This window comes from Dendrobates tinctorius, unplaced genomic scaffold, assembly GCF_039654945.1.
Source record: "Dendrobates tinctorius isolate UK_male_01 unplaced genomic scaffold, ASM3965494v1 ptg000137l, whole genome shotgun sequence".
NCBI classification, from domain to species: Eukaryota; Metazoa; Chordata; class Amphibia; order Anura; family Dendrobatidae; genus Dendrobates; species Dendrobates tinctorius.
The window spans coordinates 47,498-71,176 of NW_027361805.1; the positions used below are offsets into that span (position 1 = coordinate 47,498).

General features: G+C 42.8%; 1 protein-coding gene and 1 long non-coding RNA gene across 5 annotated transcripts in view; one reads left to right on the forward strand and one right to left on the reverse strand.

The window, feature by feature from the left end:
• The window catches only part of LOC141048581 (V-type proton ATPase 116 kDa subunit a 3-like), a 91,780-nt gene that overhangs the window by 36,049 nt on the left and 32,052 nt on the right, over positions 1-23,679 (reverse strand). For all 4 annotated transcript variants that reach the window (XM_073544299.1, XM_073544300.1, XM_073544297.1 and 1 more), the window contains 9 exons: positions 20,124-20,250; positions 19,637-19,719; positions 19,434-19,527; positions 15,938-16,144; positions 11,888-12,038; positions 6,159-6,298; positions 5,924-6,081; positions 5,759-5,849; positions 3,121-3,239 (listed from right to left, as the gene is read on the reverse strand). In XM_073544299.1, the coding sequence (XP_073400400.1) occupies positions 3,121-3,239; positions 5,759-5,849; positions 5,924-6,081; positions 6,159-6,298; positions 11,888-12,038; positions 15,938-16,144; positions 19,434-19,527; positions 19,637-19,719; positions 20,124-20,250 (1,170 nt within the window). The remainder of the gene's footprint in view (positions 1-3,120; positions 3,240-5,758; positions 5,850-5,923; positions 6,082-6,158; positions 6,299-11,887; positions 12,039-15,937; positions 16,145-19,433; positions 19,528-19,636; positions 19,720-20,123; positions 20,251-23,679) is intronic.
• LOC141048582 (uncharacterized) lies at positions 1,001-14,189 on the forward strand. Its single transcript, XR_012220091.1, has 2 exons — positions 1,001-1,238; positions 13,138-14,189. It is a non-coding gene; the product is annotated as an uncharacterized lncRNA (long non-coding RNA).

Here is a 23,679-nt window from a genome sequence, read left to right on the forward strand (position 1 = left end):
TGAATAGCCAAGCTTAACCAGTTCAGGACCAGGACATTTACCATTTTTCCTGACTGAAGCACATTTTACAGGTTTTTCATGGATGCAATTTAAAGGGAATCTGTCACCTATTTTTTGGCATATAAGCTGCAGCCACCGCCATCATGGGCTTATCTACAGCATTCTGTAATGCTGTAGATAAGCCCCCGATGTAACCTGAAAGAGAAGAAAAACTAGTTCTATTATACTCACCCAGGGGCGGTCCGGCGCCTCCCATCTTCTAGCAATGACATCCTCTTTGTTTCCCGTCGCACTGCTCTGCCCTGCTGAGGGCAGAGCAGAGTACTTCAGTGCGCAGGGAAAGGTCAGAGAGGCCCAGCGCCTGCGCACTGCAGTACTCTGCCCTCAACAGGAGCCACAACAAGAAGCAAGGAGGAGGACGTCATTGCTAGAAGATGGGAGGCGCCGGACCCGTACCGTGACACCCATCGGACCTGGACCGCCCCTGGGTGAGTATAATATAACATGGTTTTTCATCACTTTCAGGTTACATCAGGGGCTTATCTACAGCATTACAGAATGCTGTAGATAAGCCCCTGATGGCGGTGGCCACAGCTTATATGCCAAAAAATAGGTGAGATTCCCTTTAAAGAGCTGTAAAATGGCCTCTTGTTCAGATTCAGATATTAACCCCTTTCGTCTTCCCCAAGCCAAACTTCATGACTAGGCCAATTTTTACAATTCTGACCACTGTCCCTTTATGAGGTAATAACTCTGGAACGCTTCCATGGATCCCAGTGATTGATATTGTTTTCTCGTGACATATTGTACTTCATGATAGTGGTAAAATTGCCTCAATATGACTTGCGTTTGTTTGTGAAAAGATCAGAAATTTGGAGATTTTGAAACTTTAAAACTTATTTTTATGCCATTAAACCAGAGAGTAATGTTATAAGGGTTAAAAGTTGACCAGCGATCTCATTTTTTCAACAAAATTTACCAAAACACTTTTTCTTTTTTTTTTTTTTTTTAAGGACCACCTAACATTTGAAGTGACCGATTCGCCTATGCAACAGAAAATACCCAAAAGTGACATCATTCTAAAATCTGCACCCCTTAAGGTGCGCAAAACCACATTTAAGAAGTTTATTCCCTTTAGGTGAAAAAAATGAATACTTTACTTACAATTCTCCTCGAGTATGCAGATACCCCATATGTGGAGGAAAATTACTGTTTGGGCGCATGGCAGAGCTTGGAAGGTAAGGAGCGACAGTTTTGAATGCAGACTTATGGAATTATCTGCGGGCATCATATTGCATTTGCAGAGCCACTAATGTGACTAAACAGTGAAAACCCCTCACTAGTGACCCTATGTTGAAATTAATCTAGTGTTTCCTGGTGTATGATTATAATGTAGGTGCATACATGAGTAGTGTAGCGTGCTTCAGACTGGCATAAGTGAGAAACCCCCCCACAAGTGACCCTATATTGGAATTAACCTAGTGTTTTACTTGTATGTGAACTTCATGATGTGGTGGCATATACGTAAATTGTGTAGAGTGCATCATGTTGGCATGCATGAGTTGTGTAGTGTACGTCAGGTTGGCATACTTGAGTTGTGCAATTAAAAAATGAATTTAGTTCCTGAATGTGTGGTACAGTTTGAAGCATTCTTTTATATACAGGCCAGGTGTCGCATAGATAAGCACAATAGTTTGTTGTTTCCCTTCTATAACACACTTGGCACATTTTTGCAACCTTCCTTTCTTTGTGCTTTGAGGGACCTCACCTGGGAGAGGTTATCCTAGTACGATACGGGCACATTCAGTTCCGAAAGTACTGGAGTCTGCTCCTTCCTGAATTCCAAAGATTAGGGTCTTGATAACCTTCTGGATCTGAAGGTGCGTACAAGTCTGGCCCGCACATGATAGCTCGCAAGTGTTGTACATTGCCATCTGTACCATGTGCACTGCCAGTTGCTTGTACCACACCTTAGCTCTTTGCATGGCATTGTAGGGCTGGAAGACTTGATCAGAGAGATCAACTTCTCAATCTTCTTGTTGTACCCCAAGGGCAGTGTCTGGTTTGGGGACCTGTGTAGGAGGTACCTCATACAGTGGAGGGGGTGCTGCCATCACCATGTATGGTGGTCAAGAAAAGAACATCCCCTTGTCCTTGTACTCGGCCACCAGCATGTTGACGCTACATTGGGCTCTGCTGTCATCCCTTCTGAGCATCTGCCCAAGTAGTGTCTTAGGGAGGCCTCTCTAATTTTTGCAGACAGTATTGCAGGCTGTGGTAGCTCGCGCAGAGGGGGACTTGGCATGCTGGTATAAAAGTTATCTACGTAGAGGTGAAAACCCTGATCCAGTAGTATATGCACTGAACCACAGACAGGGACAAAAGAAAAAAGTCCTGGAAAACAGTGAGCAAGGGTGCGATCAGCGATTTGCGTCACTGATCAGCGCTCGGATACGAACATAGAAAGAATGGTCAAAAATTGAGCAATTAAGTACTGATCAGTGCTCGGAGACAGAAGGAGGGGTGGGGAAGGGGTTAGCAAAAGGCTAGGAACAGGTCTGGAACGTCATCTTTCTTCTTAAAGGAACAAGTACCAGGTTATGATCGGTGCTGTTACAGCACCGTTCTTTGGCTGTATATCAGCCAATCACAGCAATCACAGTTGCGAAGTGGGGGTGGTGGTGATGTCGGCACCACCCTTCTTGACAACTCCTGGTGCCCTGCTTCAAGATTCAGCAGGCACCTTAATGTGGTCGCAGTGCCACATTAAAGCTAGAACGTATCCATACGTTCAAGGTCAGCAAGTCCTCATCCAAGGCCGTAAAGGGATTAAAGTAACTTTTGCATTTTTTTTTTTTTTTCATGATACATGGCGCTTCATTTTTTGGGGTCCTTTTTTCTGCCGATAACAGGCAATCGGAAGGGAAATAAAAGGAAATACATGTGTTTTTCACGCTTTAGATTTTCTTCATGATCACTAAAATCCATTTTAAAATCTGCTGCCCCCAAAAAGTGCCACTGAAGTATGGATAAAATGAACTAAGATTCTGTTGGAAGGATACAGACATAACATACAATTGCACAGTGACAGGATTAGTTTTAAATTGTAGTAAAGCTTACATATAGTTGAAGATGCTTAGAAAAACTCCAAAGGACATGTGGCAAACCCCCAAAATGACAGACATTTTCATTTTAAAGGAGTTTAGGAATGTCAGGCGATTTGAAGCAAGACTCCAGATCTGAAATGAAGAGAGAAAAACACCATTAAAAATTAAGAATCTCTTTGGCTTATTATATGTACACTAGAAATTTCTAGTTCATGTGTCACCTATCGACCAGTCCAAAACTAGAACAACATGAACACAAACAGGGTAAACCATAACTCAGACTGCCCAGTTTTTTTATCGGTCTAACACTTGTTGTGGCAATACTACTTCTTAGGCCTCTTTCACACTTCAGTTTTTTTTACAATCAGTCACAATCCGCCAGGTTTTGAAAAAAACGGATCCTCAATTTTCTTTTGAGGATCCGTTTTTTTTTTTCCCCCATTGACTTCAATTAATGGCGGATTGCCGTCCGTTGCATCCGTTTTTTTTTGCGGATCCGCCAAAAGTTGCTGTCCGTCACCATCCTCAAAGATTTCAAAACGGAGCTTGCAACTTTTTTTTCTCTGGCGGATCCTCCAGACACTGATTTAACCCGAAATTCTTTCTGGGTGCCGGACAAAAAAAAAAAAAAAAAACACCTCTCTCTCTCGCGATTCCTTTAAAATTCTTCATTTGTCGGATCCGTCAAAAAAACGGACAGGTGGCATCCGTTGTCATCAGTACTAAAACGGATCCGCCATCCGTCCTTTTGGCGGATTTTGACTGATGAAAAAAACTGAAGTGTGAAAGAGGCCTTAGCTGAACACACTAAAGAGCCCAAACACCATAGACCAGGGATGGCAAACTCAAATACAGAGGGCCAAAATTAAAATCTTGGATAAAGTTATGAGCCAACCTTGATAATTATTCTAAAATAAAAAAAAGTCTACAATTGAGGAAGTTTTCCTCAACAAAAACAATGAATCTTTTTCATATGACACAAATGTAAAAAGGGGTTGTCCCAGGAACATTGTACATTTTAATTAATAGATCTTAAGAGTCCGATCACATGACCAGAGCATTGGGTATTTCCTAGTGAGTGTACATAGAAATCATGGGGCCCCCATAGCAAAAGTCCTAGTTGTCGTGCTTAAAAAAGGGAACCTTAACATTTGAACATCTCACAACTTTGCAGCCTTCGCAAAGTAATTTTTATCCCACTGAAGCGCCTAGATTGCCCCATAAAGTATGATTCCAACAAAAGTGTCCCCCAAACATGGTATGATACCCCCACAGTATGATGACCCTACTGTAACTCCCATTCAACCCCACCGGCAATGTATGATGCCCCAACTGTATGATTATAAAACCGATCCAGTAGTCAGATTTTAGCCAAACAAAAGAAGAGCAGGGAGAGAAAAAAATAATTGCACCTAAATCAGATTATGAAATCATTCAAGTCAATGGGAAACTGATTAGTTTGAAACAAATTCCAGTAAACAGAAAAAGGATCCATTTCAAGTGGATGATTACTGGACATGTGAGGGAGCCTTACATTAAAGGGTACGCTCGCATGGGCGTCAATTCGCTCTTGCAGAAGAATTGGGCCAATTATGCAAATGACACTCGGCTCAAACTCTGTCAGAGTTGGATCCGAGTGTCAGATTGTGATCAGATTCTCTTGCATGAGAAAAATCGCAGCACATGTGTGGAGGAGACGGAGAACGTAATTTCTCCATCTTCTCCATAGTCTCTGAGCGTACATCGGACTGCACTGGGATGTCATCCGAGTGCAGTCCGATGTTCCTCATGCACATGTAGACTTGTATGGGCGCCTGAGAGCCGAATATCGGAGCCACATGCAGCATGCTGCAATTGTTTTCTCATGCAGAATCAGCATGAGAAAATAATTGCAGATCTGCACAGACCCATAATATAACATTGGGCCGAATGCTATCCGATAAGACATCGCATAGCATTTGTTAAGAGTTATACGCTAGTGTGAGCGAGCCCTTACAGTGTTCTCTGGGGCAGAACTAATCTTCATTCACCATTCTTTTCAACATGCTCTAATAAGGTATTTAATAAGGGGCTATTTAAACCAAACAATAACAAAAACAGACTTCTAGTCCTTTCATGAGAGCATCCAAGCGCTGTAAATTTACTTTCTTTGGTCCTAGGCTTTAGCATATGCCATGGTAAAGGTTAACACCATGCTATAATCCAGCAGGAGCAGGACTATCCATCTGCTGTCAGACTCAAAAGTAGAGAAGTGGACCCTGGGGAGAAGTCAGAAGCTGTAACGAACAGCTTCTATCTTCTCTTTTGCCATCTACACAACAAAGTGAGGGCTATGCAGCGAACAGAAGCAAAGACCAGGTTTCTGCCAGCATATCAGAGCTGCAGTGTCCTAGCAGACCCAGATCAGGTGGTCCAGTGACACCTGGCAAAGCAGGATGCAGTTATCCCCTTTAACTAAGGTTTCTATGGATGCCCCAGTTACAGTGGGGATAAAAAAAAAAAATTACAGATATTCCCCAGAGACCTTATATGATTTCATGGAGTAATTTTATTAACACGTATATTTGCATAACAAAAACAAAAAACCCACACATCTATAAGAAAAGCCAAAACTAGCTGCAACCGGAAAGGGTTAAGGAAAATGTTCTCACCGGATCAATGCCAAAAGGGTATACTGCGTTGAATACACTGGTAATGTTGGGATCCAGAGGAGCAGGAGTGGATGTAGACAAGAATTCAATTCTGATTTAGAAAAAAAATAAGTTGTAACAAACAGCACAGACACTTGAAAGTGCTCAGAGCTAAAACAGCCTTACGTCCAGTTCTTCACATCCACCATTTTGGCCACATTCCAGGCTGAAGGGAAAATCACAGTGGCCCGGCTAAAGCACTCATTGTAAATAAATCCTGTGTATATAGATAACACTCCCATCAAGAGGACTAGGTAACGGCCACCAAAGCACATGGAAAAAATCTGGAAAGATAAGTTTATGACAAGTTGGAGGTCTCCTTTGCAAGACTTTGTCCACCCTACATGCTGAGGCTTCTTACCTCATTGTCAGAGTTTTTAAGCTTCGGGTTGTTCTCACCAAGAACCAACCAAAGGGCAAATAGGGCCATGAGGAGTCCATGGCCGACATCTCCAAACATCACAGCAAATAGGAATGGAAATGTTATAATTGTGTAGAGAGCTGAAATAAGAACACAAGCCTTCTTTAAGCAAATTCAGTTTCCATTTTTTGACTGATACTGGTTAGGTTTGGATTAGAAACCATTTTGTGACTATATTTCCTACTTGTGATATCTACAGACACCTATTATCTAGATAAACTAATTTAGACATTCTAAATCCATTGTGGTTCGGGCAGCATGCATCAGCTGTCAGTTTCCCTTTAAACACACAGTCCAACAAAGACTAAGTTTTTCTTGTTCACTCTCCCTCTGCCCTCCTTCGCACCCAGCCTCACAAACCAGTTTCTAGTTTAAGTTTCCTTTGCATCCTAAGACATCACATTTTGGACTGTGATAAGATTATCCACAAGGAAAGAATCAACAGAATTCCCTTTCTTCCCGTTATGTAATCTTGCAGATATTCTCCCGCATACATCCACAGGACAGTAGTAGCTGAGGACTTCTAATTCTGGAACTAGCATGTTAGACTCGATGCAGGCCAGTCAGATCACGGTCGATTCTCTTTTGCAAGTTTGAGACATTTCTGGAGTTGGGAGAGTCCATGCTATGATTAAATGGCAGATATTGCTGATACTGGCATATTGTACATACAGGTCTCGGGGGGGGGGGGGGGGGGGGGTGGAGCGGCTGGAGATGTCAACACTGTGGTCATACAGAAGTTATGGCTTCCGTAATGTGTGGGTGGTCAGATACCACTGTCTGATGTAGACAATTTAGTGGGGGATGTGAGGTAGGGTTATAAGCAGGGCTGTGGAGTCGGTAAGCCAAACCTCCGACTCCTCACTATCCATGACACAGACTTCTCAAACCTGGTTATAAGACTGTTTAGGAGATGATCCTAGTGGGGAATGGATGTTACTGGAGTTTAATCAATTAACAAGGGTGATTAATAAGCTGATTATTAATGTACAGGGCTTGACATTGATGAATATAGCAAGAGCTTATCTCACATGGGAGGTTTTTTTTTTCACTGAATAGTAAGTGAAAAAATGTATTCTATTAGGCTATTCATATTTTCTTTGCATACTCTGTACATATGGTCTGAACGTACACATGAAGAGGAAAAATAAACATGACATGTTGACCACAGCCATGAAATAATCACCTATCTGCTACATTGCAAGCCATTTGGTGGTCTTTAACGGCCCGCTTAGACCAGCTGACCACATTCCCATGTAAATAGAACAATCCATAATATGATCGTTCTGCTTGATCATAATGATGGGATGCTGCAAAATACTTAGATCGGAAAAAGAAAAAAAAAAAAACAAACCACAAAGCCTCATACTTTGCAAGAATGTCTATATAGTGGGTACAGAAAGTATTCAGGCCCCTTAAAATTCTCACTCTGTTTCATTGCAGCCACTTGCTAAATTCAAAAAAAAGTTCATTTCTCATTAATGTACACTCTACACCCCATCTTGACTGGAAAAAAAAAAAAAAAAAAACAAATGTAGAAATTTTTGCAAATTTATTAAAGAAAAACTGAAATATCACATGGTCATAAGTATTCAGACCCTTTGCGCAGGCACTCATATTTAAGTCACATGCTGTCCATTTCCTTGTGATCCTCCTTGAGATGGTTCTACTCCTGCATTGGAGTCCAGCTGTGTTTAAGAGCTTAATTAAACTGATAGGACTTGATTTGTAACGGCACACAGGTGTCTATATAAGACCTCACAGCTCACAGTGCATGTCAGAACAAATGAGAATCATGAGGTCAAAGGAACTGGCCAAGGAGCTCAGAGACAGAATTGTGGCAAGGCACAGGATCTGCCCAAGGCTATAAAAGAATTTCTGCAGTACTCAAGGTTCCTAAGAGCACAGTGGCCTCCATAATCCTTAAATGGAAGAAGTTTGGCATCACCAGAAGTCTTCCTAGACTTGGCTGTCCAGACAAACTGAGCAATCGTGGGAGAAGAGCCTTGGAGAGAGAGGTAAAGATCACTGTTGCTGAGCTCCACAGATGCAGTAGGGAGATGGGAGAAAGTTCCACAAAGTAAGCCATCACTGCAGCCCTCCACCAGTCTGGCCTTTATGGCAGAGTGGCCAGACAGAAGCCTCTCCTCAGTGCAAGACATACAAGAGGCAGCATAGTTTGCTTAAAAAAAAAAAAAAAAACACACACAAAGGACTATCAGACTATGATAAATACGATTCTCTGGTCTGATGAGACCAAGATAGAAACGTTTTGGTGATAATTCTAAGCGGTATGTGTGCAGAAAAACCAGGAACTGCTCATCACCTGCCCAATACAATCCCAACAGTGAAACAGGGTGGTGGCAGCATCATGTTATGGGGGTGTTTTTCAGCTGCAGGGACAGGACGACTGGTTGCAATTGAAGGAGACATGAATGCGGCCAAGTACAGAGATAGCCTGGATGAAAACCTATTCCAGAGTGCTCTGGACCTCAGACTTGGCCAAAGGTTCACCTTCCAACAAGGCAATGACCCTAAGCACACAGCTAAAATAACAAAGGAATGGCTTCAGAACAAGTCTGTGACCATTCTTGACTGACCCAGCCAGAGCCCTGACCTAAACCCAACTGAGCATCTCTGGAGAGACCTGAAAATGGCTGTCCACCAACGTTCCCCATCCAACTTGACGGAACTGGAGAGGATCTGCAAGGAAGAATGGCAGAGGATCCCCAAATCCAGGTGTGAAAAACTTGTTGCATCATTCCCAAGACGACTTATGGGTGTACTAGCGCAAAAGGGTGTTTCTATTCAATACTGAGCAAAGTGTCTGAATACTTATGACCATGTGATATTTCAGTTTTTCTTATCAAATTTGCAAAAATGTCTACATTTCTGGGGGTTTTTCAGTCAAGATGGGGTGCGGCGTGTACATTAATGAGAAAAAAAAATGAATTTTTTTGAATTTACCAAATGACTGCAATGAAACAGAGTAAAAAAATGTAAAGGGGTCCGAATACTTTCCGTACCCACTGTACCCCTGTTATCAGCCCTACCTCTTGAGTGTATGTACACACCAAATTCCCAAAACATATTCTGGACAGCTTAGATCTCATTTGCCAGTCCAAGAAGGAAGAAATGCACCAGCTCAAAGTATACCGAAACCACAGGAGGAAGAAAAGAGCCAAAGGTGTCCTGAAGATAAGTCAAATTTTTATTTTACAAATATTCATAGTATAAGTTATTATGACAATACACAGATCCCAGTGAAAAAGCAGAAAGGGAAAACTAACCCCAAGTGCCGCAATGCCTTGTAGGTAAGTAGAAAAGCATGACACATAATTATTGTGAACCTAATGAGCCATAGTAGCAAGTATTATCCAGTGAAAGAGCAACAGCCATGGCGCAATGCGCATCAGGCGTTATGTAGCAGCAAATAAAGGCTCAATATGTAATGATGCAAATAGTCCAGCTTACCAGGCAAGGACAGAGGGCACAAATAGGAGGGAGTGATGCTCCCCGACGCGCGTTTCGCGGCCTCAAAGAGCCCTTCCCCTTGAGGAAGGCATTGCGGCACTTGGGGTTAGTTTTCCCTTTCTGCTTTTTCACTGGGATCTGTGTATTGTCATAATAACTTATACTATGAATATTTGGAAAATAAAAATTTGACTTTTATCTTCAAGACACCTTTGGCTCTTTTCTTTCTCTTGAGTGTATGTGCCTGATGGTCAGCACAGATGAAGCCTGTACCTAGCCTTAAGCTGGAGTCACACATAGCGACTTACCAGTGATCCTGACAACGATATCAACGTTTCAGGATCGCTGGTAAGTCACTATGTGATCGCTGGTGAGCTGTCAAACAGACAGCTTCACCAGTGATGCCGAGCGCGCAGCATCGCTGTGTTCGATGCCATATTCATGTCAAAAATAGAATTAAAATAAAAAATATTGTTATAATTCTCACCTTCCGGCGTCCCGCGCAGCATTCCCGCCTCTCTCCATGCTCCGGTCCCAGTAATCCTTTGCGAGAATTACCGCGATGACGTCCGTTCTCGCGGGATCGCGAAGTCTCGCGGTCATTCTTGCAAAGAATTACTGGGACCGGAGCGTGGAGAGAGGTGGGAATGCTGCGCGGGACGCCGGAAGGTGAGAACAACAACATTTTTTTTTTTATTATTATTATTTTACAGCTGATCGCTGGTCTCCCGCCTGTCACACGCAGCAATGCGTGCTGGCCAGTGGGAGATCAGCGACAAAAAAAAAAAAAATGTCCAGAGGTTTCTTGCAGCGATCAGCGATACCGGCAGGGGGGCCGGTCGCTGATCGCTGTCACACACAGCGATCTTGCTGGTGAGATCGCTGTTGTGTCACAAAAGTTGTGACTCAGCAGCGATCGCTAGCGAGATCGCTATGTGTGACGGGGCCTTTAGAGAAAGTTCATATTTGCTGGGTTTTGGCACCTCCTGCACACGTTCACATCAGAAGCTACAATTGCTTCTTGTCGTGTGTTGCCCTTACATATTTATTTCAAGGACAAATGCATATAAATTTGTATATTGGTGAACAAAAGGGGGACATGTACTGGGATATAGATTGCTGTACAGTACAGAGACCATTGTAATTTTCTGTATTTTGCTTTTGTTTTTAGTTACAGCAGTTTATCACTATTAGGCCCTGATCACACGTTCAGTACTTGATCAGGTTTTCACATCATTGTAAGCCAAACGTGAAAACAAGGTCTCAGGCTAGTTTCACACATCTGTTTTTTTCTAATATGGGAAAAAAGGTCCTTTTTGAAAGCCAGATGATCGATCTATATGGCTGAGGGGCCACTTGGGTTCACACCACTGCAGACTGGCCGGAGACTTCACTGGCTGTGAATTCATTGTACATTGGTTAAGGGGTTGGGCGTAGAGTTGAGAGACTTGATGGGGGAGAGCAGTTGTGTCTGGGGATCTGAAGCGGAAAGAGCAGAGTTAAGGCCGCTCCTGGAACCCATGAATGGACTATCGAACTTGGAACTAAGTTCTCGGGCTTCGGTCGTGAGATCTATATTCCCCTAGGAATTATCCCATGGACTATTTTTACTGACTTGTTGCTGATCCCGTGGACTGGGGGCATTACATTGGGGTCATCTACCTGGACTTACTGAAATGCTTGTATGGATACAAATAAAACTTGTTGCATCGTTAACCTGCCTAGGTGATTACTAACACCCACAACTCTAGATCTTCCACGGCTCAATAGATAAATATATTCAAAGGTAAAAGGTGTCACCAAGAATAAGGGTGTATGAGGCATGTACTCTAATTTTTTCAAGTACTAGGTTAGCAGACCATATTTCAGAAGCAGAAATTTTTCGGCAGTCTTGAATGTTAAGAGTGAACTCGCACGCAGATGAGGAGCAGGTGCTCGGCAAACAACGATAGAAGCAAACTATGGAAGAACAGGAAAACACTCTACAGGTTCATCCTATGGCACTGGAGGGTGGATCCACTTACAACTGGAGAGTGAAGAGTGCTGCAGGGCTTCATTGGCAGCGAGATATTGGCAAAATGGGCAGATTTACTAATACTATGGTTACATCAGCACATATAAAATGTACATAATTATTAGACCGCATCACGAGTCTGGTAACAATCCTTTACATCTAACTAATAGGGGACACTCACCAGGGTTGACTTCTTGATAACTGGCTACACCATATGAATCCACGATTCCTTGAAATCCAGAGGTGAACTTATTGGTGCGAATTAAGGTGGGATGACTGACAGAACAGGGGATCCGGTGACAAAACGATTCTCCTCCACCACTATTATCCACCTAGAAGGGCATCAACATATACTTTCGTTTACCATGCAAAGGCCGTACATACCACCTAGACCTATGTCTACATTTTATGTGTTTCTTCATAAAATCATTAGACCTGGAGAGACCAAAAGAGTCAGATTTTACAGTGGAAAAAAATCACATCTTGCATTTGTCCCCTTATTAAGTAATAACTATGGAATACCTTAAATGGATATTCCCATCTCCAAGATCTGATGCCAATATGTAGTAGGAATAATATTTATTATTAATACACCTACTATACAAAGAGATCGGATCTTGGAGATTGGAATAACCATTCAACATTCGCTTTGGCTCGGAGTTTTTTTCAGGATACATTGTACGTTACGTAAATAGCAAATTTAGAACACGTTATGTTTAAAAAGGTCTTAAAAATTGATACTATTTTAACAATTTTTTTTCTTTTATTTTTACAGCATTTATTTTATCGGGACATGGTTGTTTGTACACAATATTTCCAACTTATTTGAGGGGGTCAATTGAGTTCAAGTTTTCTTAACTCCCACCCACCCTAACAAATCACACCAAGAATAAAATAAATCGTATTCCCAATCGTGTTTAGCAAGTTTGGCAATTTTAATTTAATGCAAAGTGGAATTAATTATTTTTTTTTTCCATTTAAATTTAGTTTTAGCTCCAAATTTTACATTTTCAAAAAGAAAAAGACACCATGATACAAGTATAATGTATTTGGAGTATAGAAATGCCCTATGTGATGTCATATACTACTGTTTGGGCACACAACAGGAGTCAGAAGGTGAGGAGCATCATTTAGAGCTTAATTATGTTGGAATGGATTCCTGTCACCATATTGCAGCGCACAAGGTATTTGTACAGAGGAATTACCCTAGAAATTACCCAATTTTTGGGAAACTATCCCTTCAAGGCATTTATCAAGAATAGTGACGGACACAAAAAAAATGAATATGCAGCAGATAGGAAAAAGTGAAAATGGTTTCCCTGCCCCAGTTAGAGGGCTGCCTATGTGACAAGTCATTAGTACCTTTCTTTGGTGGGTCAGTATGGTTAACAAAAGTAACAACTTTACATAGTTTTATTCATGTTTTCCTAGGTTTGCACTATATTCCTGGAAAAATGTCCTTTTAGCTTTTCAGCTGATTGAGCGCAGCAGTATGAAGACTTTTTCTTTTAATGAAGAACAAGGTGAAGTTTTTATTGGCATTACTGTGGTGTATGAACGATTCCATCTTTTGTGAGACAATGAAAAGCAATGAGACAGAAAAGAAAACCTTCACTAGGTAGGTTAACTAGTGTGCTCATGTTATAGTCTGGCTCCTTATGGACACGACAATACCGAAATATTTATAATTTATTCATTATGGAGGAAAAAACCCCACAAGTGTTGCCATATTTTAAGAGCCATGTTATTTTGTTGCTGGTGGGAGTATATGCTGTGCCTGTTTATGCAGCGACAAAATGTAATTTTGGACTGGTGACTTTTTGATTGCTCTTTATGTAACTATGATAAGGCTAAGTGGCCAAACATTGGCAATTCAGTTTGTTAACCCCTTAGGGACAGAGCCAATTTGGGATTTTATGACCAGGCCAATTTTTACAATTCTAACCACTGTCACTTTATGAGGTTATTACTCTGAAATGCTTGAACAGATACGCCTGATTCTGAGATTGTTTTTTTGTGACATATTTTACTTCTTGATAGGCCGGGGTCACTCTTGCGAGTGTGATGCGAGAAACACACGCGAGTCTCTCGCATCAATACCCAGCACTCATAGAAATACATGCAGCAGCACACTCCAGTTCCGAGTGCCGGCGCTGGGTGTTGATGGGAGAGTTTCTCGCAAGTGTGACCCCGGCCTTAGTGGTAAAATTTCCATCCATCCTTCACTCCTGCAAGATGGCTGGACCTTCATTGTAAATACACCATTGTAAATACACACCTGTACTCTGTATCTCCCTCACCTCATTGTAGATTGTACGCTCTCACGAGCAGGGTCGTCTTATTTCGTCTTATTTTGCTTTAATTATTGTATTGTTAGCGTTGTTACTTATGACTTGTGTTTTGAAACTGTTAAACTGTAAAGTGCTGCGGAATATGTTGGCGCTATATAAATAAAGATTATTATTAAAATTTCTTCGATATAACTTGAGTTTATGAAAAAAACAGAAATTTGGTAACAATTTTGAAAATTTTAATTTTTGTGCCATAGCATTTTATTTAAATATTTGTAAAAGAATATAAATGAACAACCATAAGACACAAACAAAGCACTCCTGAAAAAGGTGGTGCCATCATGCATGTAAATAAACTCAGCAGAGAATTATTTCATATATGTTATTTTAAAGCAGGCCCTATCAACATTATGACCTCTAACCAAATACCCCTACCTAGTCAAAGAAGAAAAAGGAAACCCGACTATTGCTAAACAAGTTTTAGCTAGAAAATAGTTCCAAGTCCAATACTTACATTAAAGATGGTAGGTGAATGTACCGGGGTAGAGTGTACATGTGCTGGCCCACCAGCCCCAATGCACATTTCACCCAAGGTTTTCATCAGGGGGCATGTATCATACAAGGAGAGAGAAATTAATTGGAAATCGGGACTTTTTTGCAACACTGGGGAAGGTAATAACCGACCCGAATCATGTTCTCCAGCGCCTCGGCAAACCCTGGTAGCAGAGACCCCGGAGATTCTCCGACGCTGGGGGGGGCGCTATAACCTTATTCCTCTCGGCGCTGAGGAATAAGTACCCTTAACTGCCGTCGTTAAGGGGTTAACTTTAGGTGAGAGACACACCATTACTCTTACACAGGGACAAACATCTCCGTTCTGGCCCTGCAGCCCATTTGCTCTTGCACATTTCCCTTCCTGTTTGCTGAATTCAAGGGGAGGAGTGGGATTTCGACAGACTCCATTTCAGATTTGATCGCAGCTGCAACAGTGAGCTTCTAAGTGAGTTTAAAAAAAAAACAAAAAAAAAAAACAACAAAACACACACAACAATCTAAGTCACAATCCAGCCTAATATGTCATGAGTTAAAGTGAGGGCTACATGTGTCTGTAGCAGTCATTCCAACCTCACTATGAATATTTGGTCAGTATTTTACCTCAGTAGTATTTGTAAGCCAAAACCTGGAGTGGTGATAAATCCAGAAGTGGTGACATGTTTCTGTTAGACTTTTCCTCTGATTGTTCCACTCCAGGTTTTGGCTTACAGATACTGAGGTAAAATACTGACCAAATACTGAACGTGTACATATGGCCTAACGTGTAATATTTTTGCCTGGCTCATGACTACGGCAAGAATCTAAGCTTCAGCACGAGCCCTGGATCACTGCTGAAGCTGAGCTATGGCCATTAGTCACCAGGACATATCGCCAATGCGTTTCTTACTGCAATGGACAGACTGGTGTACAAAACGCTAGTCTTAAAAGGAACTGCTGTATGGTTTCCGAAGTATGTAGTCACAATGTGACTGCAAACTTATGAAGACACTGGCCAGTTTAAGAGCAATAACAGGTAGTTTGAATTCAGATGCTCAAACCCTTCATTCTCCAGAGAGATGAGCCCCTGCCAGTGGTGTATGGCAGCTGCTTACACCGCTCGCCCATAAAGAGACATCGAGCCGAGCCAGGTTCATGTGCATGGACACCCGAAGGCTCCCTTGTATGGAGACAAGCTGTGGCGTTTCTTCGGCCAAGTTTGCTTGAGATCGATCATCTGGCTTTGAATCACACCTTTTTCTTCTTTGCATGCATTTGAAAAACTGCTTAGATTATTGTCTTTTAATATCTTGATATTTTGCCAGAATTAAGAAATACTCTTTATATCTCATCTCCTCCACCCAAAAAAAAAAGAAAAAATTAAGTTGCTCATCAAAATATAGTCTCACCGATGCTCGAGCGAGGGCTCCCTGGAGTACGGGTAAATCAGCCACTGGACACCACACTTCACCTATCAGACATCGTTCCCGCACACTGCATAAGTTCAGGATCTGATAGATGTGCTTCATTTTTCTCACAGAGACTTTCCAATGATGCAAAACTGAAGCAGCTCGGGTAAGGACTTGTGTCAGGAAGCCCTCTGTTTGGGACAGCACCTGTGGCAGAATGGAAAATGATAAGTATCTGACTGCTGAAGAGAAACATCTGCCCTGCTCATATCTAGCATATAAAGTAATCAGACAGTTCTTGCGTGTGGGACCGACTGAGCAATTCAACATCAGCAGTGTAAGTACAGCTGTGCAGGGTTTTATTGAATTCATTTCCCGATTATCCTGCTGTGTAAGCAGGTTGCTGATCACCCAAAGAACAAGAAAAACACTCGATCATTGGGTAAAACGAGCTTTTGCACAGCACAGACAATATTTAAGGCCCCGTCTCACTAAGCGATCTCGGTAGCAAGATCGCTGCCGAGTCACAACTTTTGTGACGTAACAGCGATCTCACCAGTGAGATCGCTATGTGTGACAGCGATCTGCGAGCGGCCCCCCTGCCGGTATCGCTGATCGCTGCAAGAAATCTCTGGACATTTCTTTGGTCGCTGGTCTCCCGCTGACCAGCACGCATCGCTGTGTGTGACAGGCGGGAGACCAGGGATCAGGTGTAAAAAATAATAAAAAAAATAAAAAATATAGTTATTCTCACCTTCCGACGTCCTGTTCAGCCATCCTGCCTCTCTCCACGCTCCGGTCCCAGTGATCCGTTGCACAAATGACCGCGAGACTTTCTTATTCCTCGAGACCGTGACATCTCGCGGTCATTCGTGCAAAGGATCACTGGGACCGGAGCGTGGAGAGAGGCAGGATGGCTGAACGGGACGTCGGAAGGTGAGAATAACAATATTTTTTATTTTGATTCTATTTTTTTCAGCGATGGCAAGCGCTCGGCATCGCTGTGCTGATCGCTGGTGAAGCTGTCTGTGTGACAGCTAACCAGCGATCACATAGCGACTTACTAGCGATCCTGACACCTTGATATCGGTGTCGGGATCGCTGGTATGTCGCTTAGTGTGACGGGGCCTTTAGTCTAAGCCAGAGGTCTCAAACTGTATTCCTCAAGGGCCGCTAACAGGTCATGTTTTCAGGATTTCCTTGTACTGCACAGGTGATAATTGAATCACCCGCACAGATAATGATTCCAGCACCTTGTGCAATACAAGGAAATCCTGAAAACATGACCTGTTTGCGGCCCTTCATGAACGCAGCTTGAGACCTCTGGTCTAAGCAGTGTAAAGAAGGACCTACACTACCGAGAGCTATGGCAGTCGGTGTACCGAGCGACAACAGAGATCATTCAGTGCACATCAATTACTGTAGTCTGCCTGTGTAACAGACATTTAAACAACCTCTGATCAGCAGTTGTATCGTGCGGCAGGTTGGCACTTTGTACCCTGGTCTAACACTGAGAAAAACAAAGTCCTCTAATAGGTCACTGGTGAGACACATGGAGACCAATTCATTATGGGATCTTGTGTTTGTACTTTTTGAACTTACGCCAAACTCTTCACGAACAATAAACTGAGTCTCTACTGTACCCAGTGCCGAGACAGTGGTATAGCACTGGCAAAGGAGCAACCTAATGTTATGAGACTATGAAATGTATTCTGCATTAGGGCAGCAGAAAAGACAGAACCATGTTGGCAGGCAACCAAAACATAAGATATCAACTAAAACCCCTACATTATCTATAATATAATGCTAGGAGCGTCACTCTGTCCGAAGCCTTTATAGACTGCGCAAGCACGACGTGCCTGTGCAGTCTGGACCCCACAGAGTAAGGGTACGTGCACATGCTGCGAATTGTAGTGCGGATTTGGCCGCGCGGATTTTGTAAAATCCGCAGGTAAAAAGACCTGCGGTTTTACCTGCGGATTGCTCTGCGGTTTTGCCCTGTGGTTTTTCCATCTCCTCAATGGAGGAGATGGCAAACCGCAGGGGAATCCGCAGAAAGAATTGACATGTCAATTCTTTGTGCGGTTTAAAAACCGCGCGGAAAAATCCGCACCGTCTGCCCTGCGTTTTTTTATTCCCATAGGGAATAATGGTACTGTACACCGCAGCAAAAACTGCTGCGGACCCGCAGCAGAATCCGCAGCGTGTGCACACACCCTAACGCATCTGGGGATGAGGAGTGTGGCCCAGGAGATCGCAGTATGCGTAAGCCCTGAACACATACCGTGATCTCCGGCACAACAACGTACAGATCTGGTATTGCACCACCCGACAGAATGGGGGCGCCGGATGGGAGCACCACCCGACAGAATGGGGGCGCCGGATGGGAGCACCACCCGACAGAATGGGGGCGCCGGATGGGAGCACCACCCGACAGAATGGGGGCGCCGGATGGGAGCACCACCCGACAGAATGGGGGCGCCGGATGGGAGCACCACCCGACAGAATGGGGGCGCCGGATGGGAGCACCACCCGACAGAATGGGGGCGCCGGATGGGAGCACCACCCGACAGAATGGGGGCGCCGGATGGGAGCAGCACATGACAGGATGACAACATGGAGGTGCACAAAACAGGATGAGGGCACAGGATGGGGCTGCACATGACAGGAAGGGGGCGCATTATGGGAGCAGCATATGACAGGATGGGGTCGCAAGATGGTAGCAGCACATGACAAGATTAGGGCACAGGATGGAAGCAGCACATACCAGGATGGAGACCATATACCAATATAAATGCTCACCACCCGGGCGTAGAACGGGTTCAATAGCTAGTTCAATATAATAGCTGGAGCCGCATTCTATAGGCAAATAAAAATGCCTGAGTGTCTTTAATCATGGTATAAACACTACACATTAACTTTCTAAAAAGCTTTATGTTTCAGTTACTGACAATATCTTGAAGGGCAGATTCTGTCCTATTAAGTCTGAGTTTTAACATATCAGAAATGCAGAACAGTTCACCGCTTGTACAGTATACAGTCTGGAATCTAAAGTGATACATTGTAGCAGGGTAGTACATTTAATAGTTAGCCTTCTGAGCTAGAGGACACGATGCTGGGGTCACACTTAGACAAGTGGAAAACATGGCCAAAAGTGACTGATGCAACTAGGACTTTGATCTGTTCCAAAAACGGACACAACGGAACCCAGAGAGTCCATAATAATCAATTGGGGTGAGAAATTGTACAATAAATGCATTTGAGCATGAAATAAAAAGGATCATTTTGGTAACAGAATTTATGTCCCAGGAGTCCTCAGTTTGTGTTAAAGCCTTTGTTACATAGGTAAGAATGGTATTCGAAATAGGGCTTAATGGCAGACCACCTTTAGCGACATGGCAGGTAACAAGGGAAACTAGCATTGTTGAAATGTAAGCAAACCTTAAAGGGAAATTGTGGCATTGTTATAGCAATAATAATAAGATTGATTGCTCACCTTCTGCATGTCTTGGATCCGCACCAAGAGATCCTTCAGTGTGTCAAGCCTGACCGTTTCTTCTTCCGCATAGGGGTAAACGTGACAGTGGAAACTAAAAGGAAAAAAAAAAAAAAAAAAAAAAAGGGGGGGATGAGAAACATGGGATTGCAGGAACCCACTCACAGGAACCTAGGAAAGGCTCTGTATGCATGCACACTCACCAGTTTGCAATCTTCTTAATCTTCTCTCCTATCTTTTCCCCCCAGTAGGAAATTAAGAATATAATCTGTGTTACACTCTCCCCCTGTACAAAACAGAATGACAGCTCAGCGTTTCATGCATGTTCATAATCGTGGACACATGCTTTTCTTCCCACAAAGTTATTGGTAATCATACTTGTCGGAGAACAATCTAAAACTAACATCTTGAAAGTTCAAACAATCAGGGACATTAGAATCAGACCATATGATTGAAATATCGAACCCTAAAAATATAGGACTTCCTTATAACAGGCTATAACCTGGGTATAAACATGAACTTGGCCACGGACAGTAAAAGGGTCACTTTCCACTAGCTGACGCTTGGAATGATCAGCCATCAGCATCTATTGGAGCTCGTGCATCTTTGGACGGAGGGTCAGTCATCTGATAAGCGCTGTATCATTCTTACACCCACTGTAACAGAATGGAAACATCTGCAGCAACTTACTGTTACAAGGTCCTCCATAGGTTCAGACATCTCCACAAAGTTGACAATGAGGTACCCTCGGCAGGCTCGCCACAACAGACGCTCAAAGGAATTCATGCGCCATGGGTGTATTACTCCGGCCATGAAGCTGAAAAGCAAGGGTTAAATATAGAATTGTATATACGAATTTAAGAAAAATAAAAGTCTTTAACTCCTTCAAACCACAGCCACTCCATGACATTTTTCCATCAATATAGCCATTAGCGCTTGTGTTTTTTTTTCTTTTGCAGGATTAGGAGTTTTAAAATAAAACATGCTCCATGTAATAAAAGAAAAAAATTCAATGTACAGTGAAATTTCAAAAAAAAAAAAAAAAAAAAAAAATCCAAACATAGTAATATTGTCATATTTTTGTTTCTGTGGCAATTATGACCTATAAACCTGATTCGTCTGGTCAGTGCAACTACATATAATCCCAAAACGGGGAAGAAATAAAGGCCAAATATAATAAAATCTACAAATCTTTATTGAAGAAATATTTAAAAATGTGAAAAGCACTTTAAATAGGGAGATAAGGGCAGAGAAGTAGCAGTTTCATTTTTGCTACAATTTTACAAAACCTGTTTCTTTGGGGACCTATTCAGATTTCTAAGGATCAAGAAAAAAAAAAAAACGTAACCCTTCACGTGCTACACAGAAATTAATGCAGAATGGAAAAAAAAAAAAAAAAACACATTTAAATTTAACCTATAAAATGTTTCTTTAGTACCCATTTTTTTCAATTTTGCAAGAGGCAACAAAAAGTGAGCCCCACAGTTTGTTATCCACTGTTCTATGAGCGCAGTGATACCCCACATGTAGTCAAAAAAGTTCTGTTTCGATAAATGTCAGGTCTCTGAGTGGAAGGAACTCAAATTGGATGAAATGGATTGTGTCGGGGAGGTTGTATCCTGGCGGCCATGTAAGTCAGATATGTGGAGCTGATCTCCCACTCCTCATCCTGGTAGTATACCACCATCAGCCTAAAGCGCAGTACACAGGAGATCCCAGTCCTGTGGGAAGGTGTCTGGTGCAGTTTGGCGGCAGGGTTGACGCGCAGTAAGGCTCAGAAGGAGAGGGACCACAACATCGCGGCATCCAAGGTGTAGTCTCCTCACAACAGCCCTGACCGTGTCAGGATGGTGGAGAAAGTGGCAGCTAAACTGGGGAGATACGCCTGTTGGGTTAATGTCTCCACTGATCACCTTACACGCGCAAACATCCAATATAGAAGAAAAAATTCGGCACTGCTGCAACCACTTTCCTACAGCACCATAGTGTGGTGCAAGTTCACACACCTGGCTACACGCCAGCTACCTACAGAACCGGTGCTCAATCCAGAAAAAATACAAGTGTCAGTATCATAGCAAAAGAACCAAAAGGATGGCACTCACCGTTCAGAAGTAGTGTACTTTATTGTGGGATAAAAAGCATAGGCTCGGGAGCGATGTAAAGACTGTGGACAACGGCCGTTTAATGCACATGCGCTTCAACGGGACCTGCAGGGGCTTATTGTAGGTATCCCACTGCTGCCACAATATGTCAAGAACTGCCGGGATTTATGTATATCCCACTTTCTAGCTCGGCTTTGGAACTTGCAGCTCTCCAGCACCCCCCGTACCCTCAGGTCAGTCAGGGAACTGCACCTAGGATAATTAGTCGCTGGACGGGCTACTTCTGCGCTGGCTATTAGGCACACTGCAGCGAGGGAATTATAAATACTTTGGCTGCAGCCACACAATCAGCTTATAAAACCCACTCAGTCACTGCCAGCGCTACCCACCTCGCCAAAACAAACTTCGATGCCACCAGCTTTCGATTTCTATATTAATATTTTTTTTTTTTTTACAATGCTTTACGTAAAGACTCACAATGAAATCCAGGTTAACATAATAATTGAAACCAGACAAGTAGACGAATACAAGCAATACAACTTAACTCCTGACCAAGACAATCGTCCACGAGTCCTTAACATCCGGGGACCCGGTAGTAGAGGTCAATTCAGAGCGTCTTTCATTTTTTAACTTTTAACAAACAGTATAGGAAAGAAAAGACAGAGCAGAGGAAGAAGGAGAGCAGTTGAAGCGAAATAAAGAGTGGGGGGAAATAAGTAATGTAGCCAAAAAAAAAAGGGGGGGGGGTAAGGGAAGGAGTACCCACCAGACCAAGTCCACCACTCAGCCTGATGTTTTCATTTAACCTCAGGGGGGTTTGCCTCCAGCATTAGATCATAATACTCACTAGAGCTTCAGTAAGGCGCTGTTCACAAGTTGCGTTTTTTTTTCGTGGATTTACATAAAAATCCACTCAAAAAACGCTTAAAAGAAGCTTCCCATTCATTTTAATGCATTTTGCACTTTTTGTGCATATTGATGCGCTTTTTCCCCCGCGAAAAAAAACGCAGCATGCTCATTAATTTTGCGGAAAATTCCACATTTCTGGCTATTTTCTATGTGTCTGGGGATGCGCATAAAAACGCGCGTTCTTTGCGCAAAAACCGCGCGGAAAAACACGTTTTCTGGGAAGGAAGCCTGTTTTTATGCAGAAATTATCTGCATACGTGTGCACATAGCCTTAACCTGGGGGGGGGGGGGTTGCCTCCAGCATTAGATCACAATACTTACTAGAACTTCGAAAATCCATCCATCCAAGCCAAGTAACCCAAAACTTTGGGTATGATTCATGTATGGATGAGGCGAGGTCCTCCATATACATAATTTAATTGACTTTTGCGATACACTGAGTTATGGTTGGAGGAGCGGGACTCTTCCATCAAGGAGGATTTATAGATCCGGAGAGGGATTTCATTATGTTGGAGTAGTATCAGTGCCGGAGTCAACTTTTCGGAACAGCCCGTAACCCGACAAATAATTTCCCACACCCCTATCCAAAATGATTGCAAAATGTCACATTGCCAGAAAATATGAAAAATCGTGCCCTCTGCCCTTCCAAACCTATAGCAGTTGGGGTCAATTTCCAGAAATAGGGTGTGCAACCTCGAGGGCACTCTGTACCATCTGGACAAAATCTTATAGCCAGCCTCTTGGAACCTAGAGCTAATCGAGGCACAGTGTACAAAGAAAAATTTGAGTTCTCTGATCTTCCGTAAAAGAAATATTTAAATCTCTCTCCCACTGTGCAAGGAAAGAAGGGGGCGACCGGCTCCATCAACAGAGTAGGTTTTAGCTAAGGTGTGTCTGATTGGGCCTGGGCTATTACATAAAAGCTCAAATTGGGTTTAGGGTCAAATAAATGAACTTTTAGAGGGAAGGTTGCTGAAAAAAGTGGGTAAGTTGAAAACACTTCCAACTGCCCAGGGTTATTGGATCCATTTTGGGAACAAGGTCACTCAGAGAAGGCCAGGAGGTTCTCTATCTCTAGTTTTCTACTCTATCCATCCCCGAATCTATCCACAGACGAAAAATGGAGTCAGAGCGGCTAGGGACAAATTTAGGATGACTCAACACCGGAGTGAGAGGAGAAGCCTCTGGGAGTAAATGTAAACAGACTAGTGCTGTATTGCAGTACTTTAAAGTGG